At 37.1% G+C, this 20,229-nt stretch overlaps 1 protein-coding gene and 1 long non-coding RNA gene across 7 annotated transcripts in view; one reads left to right on the top strand and one right to left on the bottom strand.

The window, feature by feature from the left end:
• The first annotated feature begins 993 nt into the window (after positions 1-993).
• Positions 994-2,876, top strand: LOC143881641 (uncharacterized). Its single transcript, XR_013251977.1, has 2 exons — positions 994-2,380; positions 2,472-2,876. It is a non-coding gene; the product is annotated as an uncharacterized LOC143881641 (long non-coding RNA).
• A 3,234-nt stretch (positions 2,877-6,110) lies between these two features.
• The window catches only part of LOC143881640 (uncharacterized), a 37,503-nt gene continuing 23,384 nt past the window's right edge, over positions 6,111-20,229 (bottom strand). For all 6 annotated transcript variants that reach the window (XM_077384848.1, XM_077384849.1, XM_077384846.1 and 3 more), the window contains 5 exons: positions 19,208-19,285; positions 17,599-17,733; positions 15,872-15,979; positions 9,314-9,379; positions 6,111-6,321 (listed from right to left, as the gene is read on the bottom strand). In XM_077384848.1, the coding sequence (XP_077240963.1) occupies positions 6,253-6,321; positions 9,314-9,379; positions 15,872-15,979; positions 17,599-17,733; positions 19,208-19,285 (456 nt within the window). In that variant the 3' untranslated portion in view covers positions 6,111-6,252. The remainder of the gene's footprint in view (positions 6,322-9,313; positions 9,380-15,871; positions 15,980-17,598; positions 17,734-19,207; positions 19,286-20,229) is intronic.

Raw genomic sequence — 20,229 nt, 5'->3', positions numbered from 1 at the left:
TTCCATCCTATGATTAACCAATCTTTTTTTGGCGGAGCCAGGATTTATACACAAGGGGGGCAGGCTCTTAATTTTGAAGGCGTGTGGGCCCAATTGAGTTGGGCCTATTAAGGAGTTTGGCCCAACTCAAGAGGGGCAGCTGCCCGGCTGCCCCCCTTATGGTACATGTAGCTACGCCCCTGTCGCCACGTACACGAAGAATTCCGTTTTTAAGAATTGTTTTTTCTCAATAGAAAATCATCCCAGAAGAAGAAAATTCATCCGAAAAACGCGTCTCTCTTTCTTTTCGGCCAACCGTTGAAACCCGTCTCTCTCTTGGCCTTCTCCTCTCTCTCTCTCTCCTCTCCATTCTTCTCCTCTCTCTTCCTGTCTCCTTTTCTTCTTCTAGTTCTCCTCTCTCCGAGAAGGAGAAGAAGACTAAACCCGATTATAAAAGTGTTTCTCAAAACCCATTTTCCCATTCAGAGAGTGTTGAAAGAAGGAATACTCAGATGCAGAATCGCTTCAAAATCCCTACCCCTATTTTCTCCCAATGAAGCCCCAATCCTTCTTCATGGACCAACCATTGAAAACCCTAACCCTAATATTTCTTTTTATGTGTATTTTCTTCTTCCATTACCCTCTCCCTGTAGATTCTTCCGCTCAGATCGGAAAATCAACCAGTTTGGATTCACCTTTGGGGGAAATCAAACCTTCACGAAGATCATCCAATTTCGATTCTCCTTCCGCGCTTTCGCCGAATCATAACCCTAAAAAAACAAGAAAATCCCACCATCATCCTCCTCCTCCGCCTCAATTACGAAGGAAATCGACGAAAACTCACACGCATAAAAAAACTAGGGTTCATAAAGGGAAGAACAATCTCGGGAAGAAGATTGGGATATTGTTTGCGGGAATTGCGGGTTTTTTGCAGGTAGTTGTGATAGGTATTTTGGGTTTTAAGAGATGGCAGATTTCAAAGATGAAGGATAGACATGGGGTTTGATTTGATCTCATTGGTTTTTTTTGTGGGTTTTGGGGGTTTTTTCCATGATTTTTTTGCTCGGTGGGATGAGGATCTCGGATATTGGAGCATTCGGGTTTTGATCCTTGTAGCTGGGTTTTATTGATTTGATTCTTTGGTGATTAGTGTGTGGTGTAGTTCTGAAATTGGGGCCTTGCTGATGCTCCGTGTAAATGGGTAAATGTTAATTGACATTTTTTCTTTTTTCTTTCTTGATTTTGAGCTCTGTCTTTTTTCTTTTCCCTCTTTCAATTACATAATTGCCAAGTTTTAGTGGAACATAACTCTCATTTTTCGTTTTCGTCTTAATTCTACTTCTTGCCTTTGATCCTTCCATGTGTTCTTTTTTTTTTTTGTTTACCTGCATTCATGATTCTGTAGCAGTTTTCTGGATTCTGGATTAATATGAAATTATTGGTTTGATCTTGAGTTGTAGAATGATGATGATGATGATGATGATGATGTCATTATTAAACTTATTATTATTGAGTTAGGATCAAAGTGAACTAGTTGTACTACTAAATTTCGGCATGATCTTTATGCCATGGATGAGTTCAGAGAGCTTTCTTTCAGGTTGCTGTGTTGAGTTTGGAAATTTTTTAACTCATTCAAGAAGTCATAATAGAAGAGGATAGTTTATGTTTCGATTCTAAGTTAAAAATAAAGTAGACAATTGTATATGGAAATGCATTGGATGTTGTGAGTGTCTTGACAAATGGAGCTGATTTCCAACCAGTTACATGGTTCACTCAACGAGGTATCGTATTAAACGGTAATACAATTCGCGATAATTAAATATTTTTATTGATGTTAATCGCGATAGGTTATTTCCGTCCCAACTACTAGTTTCTTATCTTCAAAATTTCAATTTCTCTTCTTATTCATTTCCTTGTTTCTCCTGCATTATTTATGTTTCGAAGAAAATATGAAATATTGAAGATTTGAAGGTAAGAATCGTTAGATTTTTTCCCTGTTTTTTTAGAAGGGATTGCAACTCGAAAACTGATTATTGGAGTGGTTACCGGTCCGAGGTTGCTCAAACTCAACCCGTAAAAAAATTCGGTGCCAATTTTCACCTTAAATCATAAAGAATTATGAGATAGCAGTGGTTATTTGTCTTGAAGAGAAGCTTTCATTTTAAGTATGCAGTTCAAAGTGAGAGAAAATCCCGAGATGATTTTACTTCCCGAGATCATCTTCTTCTTTCGTTCTAGCTGCTATGTGATTTTTTTTTTATGTGCTTGTTGGGTTTGATAAAGATTAACTCTTCTACTTTTATTTCATCTTTGTTTTGTTGATAGAAAGATGATGGGGTTGGGCCTGTAGCTCAATGGTTGAGGTTGCGGGTTCGATCCCAGCTTACCTATAATATAAAAGGTAGAAAGATAATCTTCTCTTCTGCTTTGATTTGTAGGATGGTGAATTGAGTTTGGAAATTGAGGATTTTCTTTTCTTTTCTTTATGATAGGGGTTGAGATGCTCGGGCAAAGCTGGTAGTGCTGTTCCCCTCTTTGGATTTGAAAGAATAGAAGACGAAGAGGGGAATTAACGTAACTGTCTGGAGCAACTTTTTCTGTCCCTGCCATTCACTGATTTTCAGGTGTAGAATTATCAATCCCATATATGTGTATATGTATGTATCAACCACCCATACTCTTTAAAACCTCTCCTTTTGCCAAGGAATCCACCTCCTCGTTGCCTCTCTAATTCATAAATGATACCTCAAGAGACTTGCATAGATCGGATATTTATCTTCGGAGCTGGTGGTAGCAGTGCAGCTGCAGAATGACCTGTAAAGATGCTATTTATGACCATTACTAGACATGAGCATTGGAGATTTAAGATATGGTTTGGTATGGGTATGCTCCTCCTATTTCTACCAATTGCAATTATTCTGATAATGATGACAGTGTACTCTTACATCTCATAACAACCATAACCTCAAAGCTATGGATGCAATGATGGTGGTGGTGGTGGTGGTGGTAACAGGATCCAACTCCCTTTTGCCTTATTCTAGTTTTGGGTAAATAGTAACAGAATATACAATTATTAGTGCACTGCCTGGATCCAACTCCATTTTGCCTCTTTCTAGTTTTGGGTAAATAATGATAGAATATACAATTATTAGCCCAGTTGAATAATCTGCTTCTACTATTACTATGTGAACTATTTAGTGCAGTTCTAATTTTCCATAAAAGCCTACTGAATTGCAACATAAGTTAGATTGATACATATATGAGTTCATGAAGGAAAATTGCAAACCCAGGAGTAACCTTTCACAAACTTATAAGAAGATTATCCCCTCAATATTTGCACAGGAGGAGCTCTCATGTACCTCACTTTTTTATGATGCGCTATTATATTGCTTATCAAGTATGTCAGTACGAGTGGGCTACCCGTTTAGGGATTAGTGGATTCAATACTCCTCTCCTCGGTGGGAAAGAAAAGGCAACTCCTCTTCTGGGCATGATGCCAACCTTAAACGCACTATAACCCTGTTATTGATGTGGTGGACCAATAAGGATGATAGGAATGTGGTTGTTGATCTGTGGAGATATTGGATTTGTAAGAATTCTCAGGTCTCTCCATAGGAGTGCAACTAAAGCTTTTTGCCTACAGGGTCTTTTCCACAGGTATGCCTACTCAGGTCTCTCAGATTGTTATAATGGGAGGTGAAGACCGGACAATGAAAGGAATGCAGTAGGTTCGATCCTGATGGAGCGATGTGGATGGTTAAGAATGTGAGTCGCAAAATCTTAGAGTTGTGTAAATAAAATAATTGCGATGTCTGTGCGGCCGTGGCGGAGCAGTTAAAAGGACTTTGGTTATGAAAATCTTTCCACTCAGATCTCTCAGATTGTAGAAGTGGGAGGTGAAGGTTGGTGGACAGCAAAGGTGCGGGAGGAATTGCATATTGACCTTTAACTTAATAGACCTGGTTTGGTCTTTTTGATGCCTGAAGGTGTGAAGTATCTCAGCCTAGAAATTTTAATGGAAAGTCTTTCATTGTGGGTAGCTCAACCAGGTGAGCTAGCTCTAAAATAAGTTGAATTATACGCCAGCTAAGGGGGAGGCATCAACTGCTAGCTTGTGTGATGATACTTCCCTCACAACTGTTTAAAGAATTCCATGGGCTGTTGCTCCCCTTTGGCCCTTTTTGGATTGAAAGAAGATCATTTATGATTGAATTTTTTTTCTTTGGAAACTTTTTCCTTTCCGCAATTTATAGGGAACAGATAGGATTATGGTTGATTTAGAGGGATTTGCTAGTGTCCATCGCAAAAGGCATTTCGTGGAGTGCCTGTTGCATGAGGGAGCAGCCACCTCAGATATTAAATAAATAAGAAATAATCTGAGCCTATGTGGCTGCTCCCTGATTCAATAGGACGCTCCACGAAATGCCTTCTGCGATGGACTCTAGCAAATCCCTAATTTAGATGGATATCATAATAAATTAAGGGAAGTAATATATCTGCCCTTTTTTATTACTTCGGACACCCAGCAGCAGTGTATCAATGACTGCAGAGGGGCTGATGTACTTTTGATCACTCCAAGCCTCTCCTAGTTACTGTACTCTGTAACCAGAAAAAGGTACCTGCCGTTCTCGTGGACAATGGTTCGGCTTTGAACATCTGTCCACTGAGTACGGCCACAGCCATCGGATTTGGTCCCAGTGATTTCTCCCCATCGGATCAAAGTATCATGGCCTATGACAACTCCTGACGAGATGTAGTCGGAACCCTTTCTACTGCCATTTATATGGGCGGAGAAAGTTTCGATGTTGAGTTCCAAGTACTTGACATCAAGTCAACCTGTTGTTAGGACTCTTCTTTACAGCAAAAACTCAAGGTCATGAAAGGTAACAAAATTGTTACCATCCGAAGTGATGAAGACTTATAAGTACGTGTCATCTTGTCAGATTTTAATGGAAAAGTAGAAGACAGGCTGATTGCCACGTTCACTGCTGCTGGGTGTCCCAAGTAATCAAAAGGGGTGGATATATCACTTCCCTAAATTAAGGGTCCCTCCAAATAAAAGTTGAGTAGGGTTGGTTTATCTGTTCTCGTGTGTAAGCAAAAGTAGGAAATTTTAGAAATATTTTCCTTTCAAAAATTTTCCAGAAAATTCCTACAATCCAAACAGGGCTACAGGCGGGTTCCCATGACTCAAATTGACCTTGATTGTGCCACCTTTATATTTCCATTCATCGTATTCCCTATGATTTCCATTAATTGTCACTTATAATCTTAATAGTCAAATCAGGAAACTAGTGTCTCCAAGTGGTGAGAAGTGGCTAAAAATCAGGATTAAAAAAACTCTACTCAAAATAAGAAAACCTTTTCCTGGTTTTTAGCCACTTCTCGCCATCATCTCATCTGTGCCATCTGTGCCCTCTCAAATCTCTCTTCTTCTTCCAACCGCCCTACCCCTCTCTCACCACTCAGACACTAATTTATCATGAAAAAAAATCCTGGCTACCAGACATGGCCTTAGAGGAAAGCATTGACACTCCCTGCTTTCTCTGGAAAGGAATTCTGGGCAACTGAGCAGACCTATTAGAGATTTAGCATAAATGAAAGGATTGTATGGAGTAATTTTGAGGGTGATTTATGTAGCAGAATTTCCTTTATATTTTGTTGTTTCTTTGCCATCATGTTAAGAGGCGTGATGAATAAGCATGTCATCCGCCATATATTGAAAGAGAGGCCACCCAGTGGGTCAAAGTCTAATGGTGGAAGATGATATCACATGATCCTAACCCTTCCACACATAGAGGTTTTCATAATTTGCAGTCCCTCTATAGATCGGAGGGTCAGAATCATCCTATGGATGTGATTTCTGCGGCACAATCTATTTACGCTGTATTACAGTACTTTTTTGAAAAATACTGGACTATACAGCCACACCCTATAAAATCTCTATATAGTTATGCTGTTGCATGTACCAAGATAAGGGCATGCTTGTCATTTTATATAAATCCAGGTTTTCTTGTCATGAAAATTGATTATCAATGTAGGATTGAACAGGTGGGGGCGATAGTGAAGTTTACTAGGAATATTCCTGATATGAGTTGATTATCAAAAGTACCCAACATAAAATAGGGATGAATGAAGAAACAAGGAGTTGCCTTATTGCACTAATGGAAATATGAAATTTATAAATAGGAACCACATTATAAATTACAGAGCTTGATTGCTCTTGAGGTTCTAGCCAAGTGTACCTAGGCCAACGAACCTTGAATGGCAAAACTATTCTTTCTGGTAGAAGGAGAGTACGAGATCCGTATGTACAGAGAAGAGCTGGGTATCCACAAAAAGCTGTTCCAGAGGGAAAAAAGGTGGAGATAAAGAAAAATCAAAGGGGATCAGTACTCATCTACGATTTCTACTGCAATACAGTTTGAAAGTAGAAGAATAAAGAATGAAATCCTTTCCTTGATACTAGTAGGATATAAGTAAAGAAAAATTAAAACAGTAGTAACAAAAGTTAATAAGCAGGCAAGCTAATGGCTAGTTGTCATTTCAAGATGCATTTGTTGCAGGGATCCCAATACAACGAGTTCATAAAAGGAAAATGCATGCTCACCCAAATGTACACGCGGACATGACATAAGTTGTTAGTTAAAGCCGTGTTATTATGGACTACAATTGGTTTTTGCATGACGTTATGAAAAGAAACAGCAGTAAGCCAATTTCCTATGCTCTCTGAAAATGTAATGGCTGATGGTTCTACTCCCACCCTTTCTTCTCACTTCTTAGTTCTACAGGTCATTAGATATAAAAGATAGATTCTGATTTACATGGTAACAGAGCCAACAAGATCCAAGTAAAAAGTTTTCTGTTGAGCCACTAAAAGATATTATCTTGAATGTGTATCTGTATTTCATTCAAACACTAGATCTATTTCTCCAGTCTTCTGTTAGGAAACCCAAGCTTCTCCTCCTCCTCCTCTTCTTCTTCTTCTTTAGTAATAGTAGATGCTAGGGCCCTCTTTATGCAAGGGCCGGAGAAGGGCCCTTGAATAGATCCAAGTCATTTTTAAAGTTGGTTTAGAAACTGAATTCGGTTGCACTTAATGACGTGGATCTATTCAAGGGCCCTTCTTTAGCCCTTGCATAAAAAGGGCCCTTGCATCTATTATTCCTCTAATAATAATAACAATAGTGGATTTGCTAGGGACTTTGCAAGAAAGGCATTTCGCGGCCGGCTGTTGCATGAGAGAGTAGCCACACAGCTCACTTTTTAGCAAATTTTTTCTTATTCATTTAATTCATCTGAGGTGGCTGCTCTCTCACTCTATTTCCCAACCCGTGATAAAAAAATTTCATCATTTGCATATGTTTTCATATGTTTCCGTGATTTTAAAAAATTTCCGTTGAAATTTCCACTGAGACAGAAATGTGTCCGTTTCTGTGCCAACCGAAACCGAAATTTAAAACCTTGAACACAACTTTGGGAAGAGTATTGAAGATAAGACCGTTTATTCCTCAATAGTGTATTCAGTTGCCCTTCATTGCTCTGTTTGATTGCCAGAGGCTAGAAGATCAGTAGCGTTTCAAACGTCGCTGATCTCTAGACATCTTCCGAAGCATGTTTGGTTGCCAAATTCGCAATGAAACTCCGTTCGACTCCCAGGCATCATGACTGCCTTTTATCCTACGTGGCGAATGTTCCCTCTAATCTTCCAACCAAATTTCACCATTTTGGTGGAATTTTGGTGGAAGAAGAGCAGGTCTTGTTTTATTCTCTTTTCTCTCTCTCTCTCTCTCTCTCTCTCTCTCTCTCTCTTCAAGCCTCTATATTGGTAATGACACCCCTACCTCTTCCACTAATCTTTTAGAGGATTACCGCCCAACCAAACACTACTTCCCACTCTTCCACTACTCTTCTATACATCTTACATGCTTTGACTTCTTCTTCTACTAACCTCCCGCTACCTTTGAGCTACCAAACAGAGCAAAAGGGTATTTTGGACATTTTGCCTTATGCATAGCTAATGTATCTTACAGAAAAGCTAATGAGAACATTTTCAACTTCTCTCTCTCTTCTTCTTCTCTCTACTCTTCTACAAGTGGGGAGATTCATAATTGATTCTGATTTTACGGTATATATTTGGGGACACTTGGACACTCCTCGACATATTATGACACTCCAATACATGAAAGTTTCAACTTCTCTCTCTTCTTCTCTCTACTCTTCTACAAGTGGCGAGATGCATAATTGATTCTGATTTTACGGCCTATACCTGGGGAAACTTGGATACTTGTCAACATGCTATGAAACTCCAAGACATGAGCAAGTGTCTTAGTGATGTACGAAAAAAAATGTTTACGATGGAGTACAGTAAAAGTTTGGGACAAAGGCTTAGTTGAGTTGAGTTGAGTTGAGTTGGAGTACATTAAAAGGAAATGATAGGCATTTTAGACGTTTTGTCTTACGTATAGTTAACAAATCTTACAGACAAAAGCTAATGAGAACAGTTTCAACTTATCTCCCTCTTCTTCTCTCTCCTCTTCTACAAGTGGTGTGATGCATAATTGATTCTGATTTTAAGGGTCAATACTTGGGGACACTTGGACATTCCTTGACACGGTACAACACTCCAAGAGACCAAGACATGAACAAGTCAAGTGTCAAAAAAAAATAAAAAAATCTGTGTCAGAGTACAGTAAAATGAAAAGATAGGATTAAATTGATTATTTATTAGTTTAGATTCCTTTTCAATACAAAGTCAAATTGATTATCTTTTCAAACTTCTTTTTTTACATATTCTCTCAGAAGTTAGAACTTAACACTTTCATTTACTTTGGTACAGAGGTGTACATATTTGATGTTTCTAGATTTTCTGAGATGGTTGTGTACAACACTTGGAACATTTTGCAGTTTGCACCCATGCCCACTTTTCTAGGAAAAATGTCAACTGATACCTGTACATTTCCATCATTCTGTCCTTTTTTTTAATGGCTTCCATCATTCTGTCCTTCAAACTTATAGTGAAACTCAAACGCTTTCAAGATATGTGATATGTAAATGAAGGACATTTATCCACATTATCTTAGCATTTGACTTTAGGTAATATGTCAATGTCATTTAAGTTCTGATTGTTTATTTTGTATAATATGTCAATTTCAGTTCAGATACAACGTGTGATGCTTCAGAATCACAAAGCAATTGCTTTGAATCGATAATGAATAATAGATAACAGACTTCAATTGATGAGTAGGACTCCACATATTTAACAATATAACCAACCAATTAAATGAACTATTAGAGCAGAAATTAAATAGATGTTAGATTGCAATAGGCATACCTTCATAAAGGGTCTATCACGGCTTGGGAATGAATCGATGAAACTTTCTTTTAGAAGTAGAGAGACCTAAAGATGTCAGGAAATAACAGAGAGAAGGGTTAGCACCTACTAAAAATATAGGAAATAATTCCAGCTCCATTACAGTAACCAGTTTGATATCAAGCACAATATTTTACTAAGGAAATTTCAATTTATTATCAACAGTCAGGTAGAAACTCCAATTGTGTTAAAAACAGAAGAACAGAGTCCAAAATGATCAATAAATTTGCCATTCATATGGAAGTATAGAGGGGTCAGCAGCACGATGGATTAGCATACGAAGTTCTCATAAAACTATGTTCCACAAGATGGAAAAATATTTTTAACATGAGATTCATACATGTGCGGTACTTACTAAGGGCCCACGACATCTATAGGGGGGCACATGAGTCGTACCAAGCCGCCCGTGCAAAATGAATCCAATATGGACCAGCTTCTAATCATACTTGTGATGTTATCCCATTTAAATTCTAAATATTTTTTTTGGTAGGCATTTAAATTCTAAATATACTAAGGTGAAAGGGTGAATTTTTGCCCCCAAATCTTTATTCGAATCTGGGTTTTTTTTCTGATTTTTGTCGGGTTTTCTGTTTGGTTATATAGTGAGCCTGTTTCTTTCCCTTGCGAACGAATAGTGTTGAGACCCTTCTACGCACGTAGAAATCCCTCTTCTATTCTCTCTTTTTTTTGTGAAACACTAAACATCTCTCTCTCTCTCTCTCTCTCTCTCTCTCTTTCTCTCTCTCCAGGTTTTGATTAGTAATTAAATTTTCAAACAAAAGAAGAAAAAGAGAAAAAGGAAATCAGAAAATGGCACATCCTTTCTCTCATTTCTCTCATTGTAAATCACAATTCCCAAACCCTACTTATGCAATCAAAGTTTTATGGATTAAACAAAATCTAAGAAGGAAAAATCAGAGAATGGCATATCCTTTCTCTCATTTCTCTCATTGTAAATCACAATTCCCATACCCTACTTATGCAATCAGATTTTTATGGATTAAACAAAATCTAAGAAGGAAAAATCAGAGAGCCCAATTTAAGCTAATAGATTAGCTGGAACTCATCCACATCTCAATCCCAAGTGACAAGGGAGAGGAAATAAGGCTGCAAGAGCAAGAATAGGCTTCAAAATTCATATCAGATCACTCCATTACAGAGCTGAAATTTTTAATATTAGAGCGTTAGGGTTTCTAGACAAAACAGTTCTCAGCCCACCAAACTCCTATTGACAACTTCACTCTGCCCATTAGTTTGAGGATGAAAGGCAATGCTAAAGTTCCAATTAGAAATAGAACAATCCCCTTAAAATATAGATTGACAATATGAGAAGCAACCGTAGTCTTCCTAAATGGTAGAAAATATGTGATTTTAGAGAAACAGTCCACAACAACAAATATAGCCCATAACTTATTTTGTATGCGGCAATCCAAGCACAAAGTTCATGCTAAAATCTGTCCAGGGGGGCATGGGAACCCATGTCACAAATATCTTCGATATTTTCAAAATATAGCAATTTTATCGAGATATTTTTTATAAGACAATAAAATCCCAAAATAATCCCGAGAATTTAAAATTCTCGCAATATTTTCATTTGCCGCCATAATGTAGCAATATTTTATGATATTTTTTTATTTTTTCTCAATTTTTATATTTCTAAATAATTTTATTTTTTTCATTTTCCCAATATAAGCCCGAAACAATAAAAGTTATTAATATACCCCGAGATTTCCCTTTGCCGAGAAATTCCCGAGAATGATATTTGTGACTTAGATGGGAACAGGTAAAGGTTGTAAAATCCAACATTAGTAGCTCGTCCCTTTGAAGCCTGTCAAGTGTGACATCTATCAATAAACCACTTGACATCCCTTCGTAGCTTGAGCAAAAAATAACTAGCTTTAAGTTCTTTAACCAAGGCACAGGCTTTGTGCGGCTGAAGTTCTCTTCACCATGTTACTGACGAATAATCTTCTCTCAATGAACAATCAAGTAGACAGCCTCGTCCCTTAAAGAGAAAGACCATTTTGCATGCAGCAAGCATTTCGCATGCCTGCAACCACGTCTTTAAGGGTTGGGGGCGCCGGCTAGGGTTGGGGGTGAAGGGAGGAGGAGGCCTTATGTGTGTGTGCGCGTGTGCGTGCAAGAAAAACATGAAAACAACAAGATACCCCCTAGCAGAAAGCACAACTGATCTTCTACTCTAGTCATCAATCAATCTGTTTTGAAGACGAGATTTATGCTTGATGGTAAAAGTAAACTGCTGCAAGGATGGATGCCCATTTGTCATGTCGTAAATCTAAATTATGTTGTCCATTAAGGCACTTCAAAGCCTCATGGATTGAATATAAAATGAACTCCTACTGAATTAGATAGTGCAACCAAGGTGAAGAGTATGAACAATGGAATAAAATTCCTTGTGTTTAGTACTTCAATCTGGCTCCACACAGATATTTCACCAAACAATGTTTCTGGTTTGCTCTCTTGGCTGAGAACAATCCCAATCCTGACCTTGGAAGTGTCATAATTCACCTTACAAAATTTATTAAATCAATATGAATTTTTTTATACTAAGCCTACAATTTAAGACAAACATATCTTTCGACTTACAAATGGAACAACATGCTCCCACACCTCTATTCCTAAGTAGGTCCTTGCGTACGCGCCTACTCCATTCAAACTCATATTTGTCCCCAATAATGTTATGCCACAAGGGACTTTTCCTCACCAAAATGCTACATTCATTTCCCAAACAAAGCCTTATTTCTAAGCCTTACATTATCTATGCCAAGCGTCCCCCTCCCCCCGACCCCTCTTCCCCTCAAAAAAAAAAACCACCACCACCTTTCTATTTTTTTGGGTTTTCTACTACCTTCTAATTACTAAAGTGTTTTAGATTCTTGCTTTCCCATCAGAAATCTATTTGCAATAGATGTCAGCATCTTGAATAATAACCTATGATTTGGGCGACACTTTGAATTTATTGCCGACACGTGTGTCATGCCGTGTTCGACATGACACCCGTGTCCGCACGTGTCGACACGCCTTTCGACACTTTTAAATGTATTGCTTGAAGTGTCAGACTTAATGTGTGCGTGTCGACAAGTCGTGTGACATTCTATTTTTTTTATTGAATATTTACCTCTTTTATTATTAATTCTTCATTTATTATAAGCTCTTCTTTCAGCACTTCTTTAACTAATATTTGCTATTATACCCCCCCCCCCCCCACATAAAACCCTAAACAAACTTATTCCAATATTTTTTTAAAAAAATGAAATTTATTTCAATATTATATTCATTATATCCTATTGGTCTCCCTTTCTCGCTGCATATTGGAGACTGAAGAGAAAAGATTAAATTGATGAATGTGTAGTTATTTGATTATCTCATATTTTTTTAGATTATAGTTGATTAATCCTAAGATTTATTAGTTCGTTAAATGAATACTGTATTTATGCTGTTGCAAAAAAAAAATATTTGAATGGTAACGGGATTATTTTAAAGGAACTAGAGACCGAGGAGATCCCTAGCAGTACAAGCACCATAATAAGCTCAATGAAATGAAAACATAAGAGTACAAAAATAGCTATGGGGGAAGGAAATCTAAGATTTATTAGTTCGTTAAATGAATATTGTATTTATGCTGTTGCAATTTTGTTATTTTTTTTAATGGTAACAGGATTATATTAAAGGAAATAGAGACCGAGGAGATCCCTAGTACAAGCACTATAATAAGCTCAATGAAATGAAAACATAAGAGTACAAAAATAGCTATGGGGGAAGGAAATCGAAGAGTTCCAGAGACTCCTTTGCACCACTCTCTTTAGCCAAATTATCAGCCTCACTATTCGCTGACCGCCTGATATAATTGAATGACGTCAATGCCGCCCCAATTCTGTCTTGAATTTTATAAAAAAAAGCAGCAAATCTCCATGGGACTGGATGAGAGCCTCTTGGCCACCTGATTACGTTGAGGGAGTCTCCTTCAACCACCACTTTATTTAGGTCCACATTGTGAAGCAACCTGATTCCTTGGTGAATGACACCAACTTCCACCACATTTGAATCCGCCACCCTGATCGGACCTCTAAACGCCCATATTAACAACCCCCCCCCCCCCCCCCCCCGGTCCCTAAGGAGCCCTCCAATACCAGAAGGTCCAGGATTCCCCAGACTTGAACCATCAAAATTCAACTTCAAAATTGCCTGGGTTGGGGGAGTCCAAACTTGAATAATTTTAGGTAGATTGCTGACCTCACTACATATGGCCCTCCAACCATGCCATAAATCATAAGCAGATATGAATCTAAAGGCTGGCAACGATTTCACCCAAGAGATAGTTATAGCGATCACAGTATTAAATATGAACTGTGCTCCTTTTCTTAAGCCCTTAAATATTCTTGCATTTCGTTCCTTCCACATAAGCCAAATTGTAGCTAAGAAAGAAACTTGCCAAAGAATTTTGCCTTTCGCTTTCCATGGTGCCATAGCCCAACTTTCAAACACCTCCAAAAATGATGCGGGGAACACCCAAGCAATTCCAAATCTAGACAATAATCTGCTCCATACCTCTCTAGCCAACTTGCAATGTACTAAGAGGTGATCCACCGATTCGCCAGCCTCAATACAAGGAGCACAATGATCGATGATCATTATGTTCCTATGTCGGAGGAAGTCAATAGTTTGAATTCTTCCTAGAGCTGCCGCCCATCCGAAGAGGCACACTTTATGCTGTTGCAAATTATGATAGGAATTTATATGTATGTACATTTATTGTTATTCAAAAAAAAAAAAATGTATGTACATTTATTAGCATGCCACCATATCTAGATTTTTGGGGGTTTCATGTCGGACACCTCGTATCCGTGTTGAAACTCGACACATGAATGTGTCCATAAATCATGATTATATATAATGTTTGTTCTAGCCGTGTCCCCGATTCTAAATTTTGGGAGCTTGCAGTGCCCGACACTCTGTGTCCGTGTCAACACGCGACGCTGATGTTCGTGTCCACAAATCATAGATGATAATACAAAATAAATTGGGAGGTTAGATAAAGTGGCTTTGATTAATGTGCTCGACGAATACAAGAGATAGATCATTTGATTTATTTATTTTTTCATTTTGATGTAAATATTTAATTTATTTTTTAATACTTTGGTTTGGGATGATCCTATGGAGCTGATTTTTTTGTTGACACCCTATCTATGTGGGCCAGTCAAATGAATGGTTTGGATCATCCAAACAATGTGGGCCTCCACTGTATTATAAGCTAGTGTGTAGATAACTTATCTACACTTATGTGTAGAAACCGTTCTCTCTCTCTCTCTCTCTCTCTCTCTCTCTCTCTCTCTCTCTATATATATATATATATATATATATATATATATATATATATATATATATATTATGTCCATACTGTGTTGTTTGGCTAAATCTATGCATGGATATGCCATATCTACTGTTTTTCTTTTATTTAATCTTTTTACCTTTTTGTTTCCTTAAAATATTTTGAGATCTGTGTTTGTGGTGTATTATTTGAACAGATTCATGCACATTTATTGAAGATATAACAATTTCAACACTTTTTTCAATTACTTGAAGTTTTACCATTTCTTAAAAAAAAAAAACAAAGTACAAAATTCATAGAAGGGCTCCCTTGTTTTAACATTGGGACTCAGTCTTTCATTTAAATTTCCCTAATTGGATGCCAATAGCATGTTGGGATTCGGAATTTTACCATCCAGCTAGAAAAGTTTAAAATAAAGACAGTGCATACATCAAAACAAAACATAGCAAACTAAATACTTGTTATAACAAGCAAACAAGACTTTTTTTTCTTTTTTAATGGTTGCAGATTTCATTAATCAAGAAAGGGGCCGACTAAGGCAGTCAACCCGAGACAGGAAAACTCTCGGCGGATAACAGAAAGACCAACAAAGAAAACACAACAAAAATTCCAATTCAAGGAGGCAAGAAATAAAAAAACTCCAAACCATGCTTATCGACTCCGGCCCTCGCTAAGCGGTCCACTATACCGTTAGCTGATCTTCGAACATGCGAAAAAATAATTGAGGAACCACAAACTTTGTCATGAATTTCATCGAAGTACGACAAAACCTCCAAGGAGGGACTGTCGACCCTCTCAACCATCGAATCACATTAAGGGAATCTCCCTCCACAATGATAATCCAAAGATTCTTTGTCCAATTGTTAAATCCCCTCTCAAACAAGATTCTTTGTCCAATCGACCCTCTCAAATAAGACATTTATATTTTAAGAAAAAATTAAACTTACGTTATAAACCTTATAGAATATGATTTTTAACCTTTAACCTTTTTGTGATATTTTACAGGCATAACAAGGTGTCTCCCCCAACTAATATAAACCCAGTCACCAAACTGAAAATAACGGAAAACATTCAGTATATCAAAAAATAACACCACACATAAGAACTGCATCAACTTTTAAAAGACCAGCTCTCTCAAAACTAATGTTCTATCTGAGCAGAACTCAAACCTTGTCATCATTGGACTGTACATTTGTAATTGTGTGAGAACGTAGGTTCGAGCAAAGAGAGTCTAGGTAAGATCTTAGGACTGCTAAGAAGCCTTTAGCAGCTTCAACCTACAAACAAAAAAAGAACAATGTTAAGGCAGAGAACAATATACAAGACATTTTCGATGCAATGTCATAATAAATTTTAAAAAGTTAATCTCGACAAAGTCGCAGTCATATCAAAGCAATATCAGAATATTATAGGAAATCCAATGTGGGAATACTATAAATGTGCCTTGTAGCCTAGTGGCTCAAACCTAAGACTAGAATAGAGAAAACACACTTCCTCCCTCTTCACAACAAATTTTACATGTAAAAAAAAAAAGGGTGGCCCAGTGCACCAGGCTCCCGCCATTGCGGGGTCTGGGGAGGGCTAGATGTACGCAGCCTTACGCCTGCTTTGCATGTATGAAATAAAAATCACACACATAAAACACATTGAGATCAAACTTCCCTCTTGTGAGAAGAGGTTTTATTAAATTGGTGGGGACATCCACTTTCAGCTCTAATGGTCGTTAATGACATTTCTTGAAGAAAGGAAAATACCTCCAATTGTCCATCAAGAGGCTCCCTATCTAGATAGATGTAAACAATAAATGAATATCTATCTGGAATTCTGTACAAGTATATCAAGTGGATCAATATTGATCAGTTTGAGTCGAAATCCAGAGAGGTTGACCGTTGAATCGATCAAAGTGTTGATAGTTTGAATAATTTATGGGCTTGGATCTGACAATCAAGATAGATTGTGTATCTTTGACAGTTGGATCGCCCATTTGGATGAACGTGGCAATAATGCCTTGTCAATTTCTGATCTATCGTGACTACCGGAGAAGTATATCAAGTAGATCAATATTGATCGGTTTGAGTCGACATCCAAATAGGTTGAATCAATCAAACCATTATTATTTTGAACGATTTATGGGCATGGATCTGACAATCAACCTAGATCGTACATCTTTGACCGTTGGATCATCCCTTTGGAATAGGCGATGGTGATAAGTATATCTAGTAGATCCATATTGATCGGTTTGAGTTGACCTCCGTTGATATTTTGAATGATTTATGCGATCGGACAATCAAGATAGATCATACATCTTTGATTGTTGGATTGTCCTTTTGGAATGGAAGGTGGTGATAATGCCTTGTAAATTTCAGATCTATCTTGACTTCCGGAGAGGGTATATCCGGTAGATCAATGTTGATCGATTTGAGTCGACCTCCGTTGATGTTTTGAATGATTTACGGGCCTCGATCAGATAATCAAGATAGATCATACATCTTTGACTCTTGGATTGTCCATTTGGAATGGAAGATCACGATATGCCTTGAAAATTTCAGATGTATCTTGACTTCCATAGAAGTATAATAGAGTAGATCCATATAGATCGCTTTGAGTCGACCTTCGGAGAGGTCGGATCGATCAAACCGTTGATATTTTGAATGATTTATGGGCCTCGATGGGATGATCAAGATAGATCACAAGACCTGAAGAGTACACTCCAATATGTTACTTTAATAACTTGTACTATCCCACACCATAATTAAACCAAGTAATTAAATATATGGCTTGAAATGTAAGAACAATTGAGAATCCAACTTCAATTCTTATCGTTAAAAAAAAAATCCAACTTCAACTTTTATAATGGAATCAAGCATTTGCATCACACTTCAAAGTAAGAGCATACCTGGACATCTGTGCATTCATAGACTGGTCGTTTTCTTGCTAAGTAGCTTTCGCCTACAAGCTTTGCATGATATGGACTTAGAGACGAGAATAACTCTCTGTGTTGAGGCAAATGTGGTATTGTAGGAGACCTCACCTACTTGAATCAGAATGCTTGGATTTAAAAGTGCCCCTATTGTAAAAATTTGTGATACATAATAAAAAAAAGAAATTTTAAAAAACAATTTATTTGATCACAGATTAGAATCATGCACAAAGCACTATGCAAGAGAGATAATTTGCAATCCTTTAGTGTTATTTTACATTTTGTGAAAACTATACATAGAAGTCACAATATAAACATCACCAAAAAGAAAACTCCTACATCATGAACAAAGGAAAAAAAAAAACTATTCTAATATTTATGGTATTTTCTATTAAATGAGTACAAAGAAAAAATATCTGGACGTAACTACCAAGAGATAATATGTGGTGTTGCAGCAAACAAAGAGCAACAAATTAGAGATAATTTGACATATTTTAGTGTTATTTAATATTTTGAGCTAAAGGTGCAATCCTACGTCGGACTAAAGTATTTCTTCTTTTCATTGAGACATTTACTATGGGGCCGTTTGGATACGCGGATTTTAGAATCTTGGATTTCCTCAAAATCCTGGATGGGAGACAAGAGAAGAAGGAGACCGTCGTCTGCTTCGCTTCTCTTTAGAATCTTGGATTTTAAGTAAGAAATCCATGTTTTAGAAATCTCTCCCCCATCCTGAGATTTCTAAAACCTAGAAACATGGGATGATCTCCTACTCTCTTGCTGACGGAAAGAAGGGCGAGAAATCAGAAAATGACGGCTGGTCTCCTTCTCTCGTCTCCCATCTACGATTTTGAAGAAATCCAAGATTCTAAAATCTGTGTGTCCAAACTGGCCCTAAATGTTCAAACTCTTTAAGTTTCTATTTTTGCACATCTCAGTTTTGGTGGGTAACCAGAATCAAATTCATGGGCCTTAATGCTGCAATGTTCACATTAACCTATAGGCACAAGGTTCAAGATCCTAAACATTTAACTGGATAAACTACAAATTTCAGGAAAAATCATGAATAATTGAGAAATTTTCTTCAAATTAATTTTTCAAGACCATTCCAATAATACATAAAAACTTCGACAACGTAGTTAATCCCTTGTTAAAATTGAGATGGTCTATCCACTTCATCTTTGCAAACATAGTAAATAAGATTATGGATGTGTTATATTATATAAAACTAATCTGATTTAGTCAACATGATCTGTTATTCCTGTGACATTGCGCAAAATGCCACATCTTTATTCTTAGAATAAAGATGCATCTCTTTTCATATTCCTGGAATGGATTATGGATAATGATGTTGAGGTTGCCATAGCTGATAGGAGGCAAGTGATAAGTTGTACGGGGGCAATCTCTGCCCTATGTTTCTTCCTTTGTATTTTCGTTTCTTTTAATAAAGTTGGTTATTTTCTCAACGAAGAAACCAAAGGTTGAAAGGCAAGTACTGGATAGATGTGTAATATGCCACAAAACCAAGCTAATCGATCATGTTCTGCTAAAAGATACATTACATGCAGAAGAAGATGAAGAAAACCTGGTTCTTGTTGGCATCAACTAGAATGACATTTGCTAACTTCGAGTGTGCCTCAGCAGATTTGTTCTTTACTCCAACCTACAATAGGTGAACATTTTTTTTGGCCGTCAGAAGAAGAGAAATGAAAATGTGATCAAAGACAATACCTAGAACTTTTATGTCATTTACCCACATGAATTTACAAATTATAGACAAATCATGAATGTGTGTGTGTATTATGAAGGAACTCCAATAGTTTATTTAGTTACCACTTCACTCAGTTGTTTATATATATATATATATGAGAAAAGTGTATCCACATGATCGTGTAGATAACTTATCTACTCGGTCGGCTTAAAATACAGTAGGGGCCCACACGATCGTGTAGATACACCTCTCTCTCTCTCTCTCTCTCTCTCTCTCTCTCTCTCTCTCTCTCTATATATATATATATATATATATATATATATATATATATATATATTTCATTCTGGAAATCAGCTAAGTTCATATTCATTAACAAAGAACACAGTATAAAATCACCATATTTCCAAGAAATCTTCTCTCTACGAATATCTGCAATGCTGTTGCATTGCATCGTTGTGAAATTTTGCTTGAATGCAAATACAACTTCGAAAATAACACGAAAAGGGCCAGCTTCTATAGAAGAGTAATATCGACACAATATCAATTAAATTAAATCTATGATTCTATAAGAGAGTTACATTCATCATGTTCAGAAAAAGAATTATCACTATTACATTGGTGATTGTGATAAATGCTTCTCTTCTTTTGCTCTAGCCCATTATCCATCATCCTACAAAGATTATTTTGTAATGGACATGAAATTAAGATCAAATCATGAGCAAGTAAACACTTATTTCCAAGAAATCTTCTCTCTACAAATATCTACAATGCCATTGCATTCCATCATTCTGAAATTTTACTTGATTGCAAATACAACTTTGAATATAACATGAAAAGGGACCAGCTTCTATAGAAGAGTAATATTGACACAATATATGATTCTATACGAGAGTTAC

This window comes from Tasmannia lanceolata, unplaced genomic scaffold (assembly GCF_043159265.1).
Source record: "Tasmannia lanceolata isolate RefF3 unplaced genomic scaffold, GAP_Taslan_0.1 ptg000007l, whole genome shotgun sequence".
In the NCBI taxonomy this organism is placed as follows: domain Eukaryota; kingdom Viridiplantae; phylum Streptophyta; class Magnoliopsida; order Canellales; family Winteraceae; genus Tasmannia; species Tasmannia lanceolata.
The sequence above is the reverse complement of the archived record's forward strand: the minus strand, read 5'-3'. Positions and strand labels throughout refer to the sequence as shown.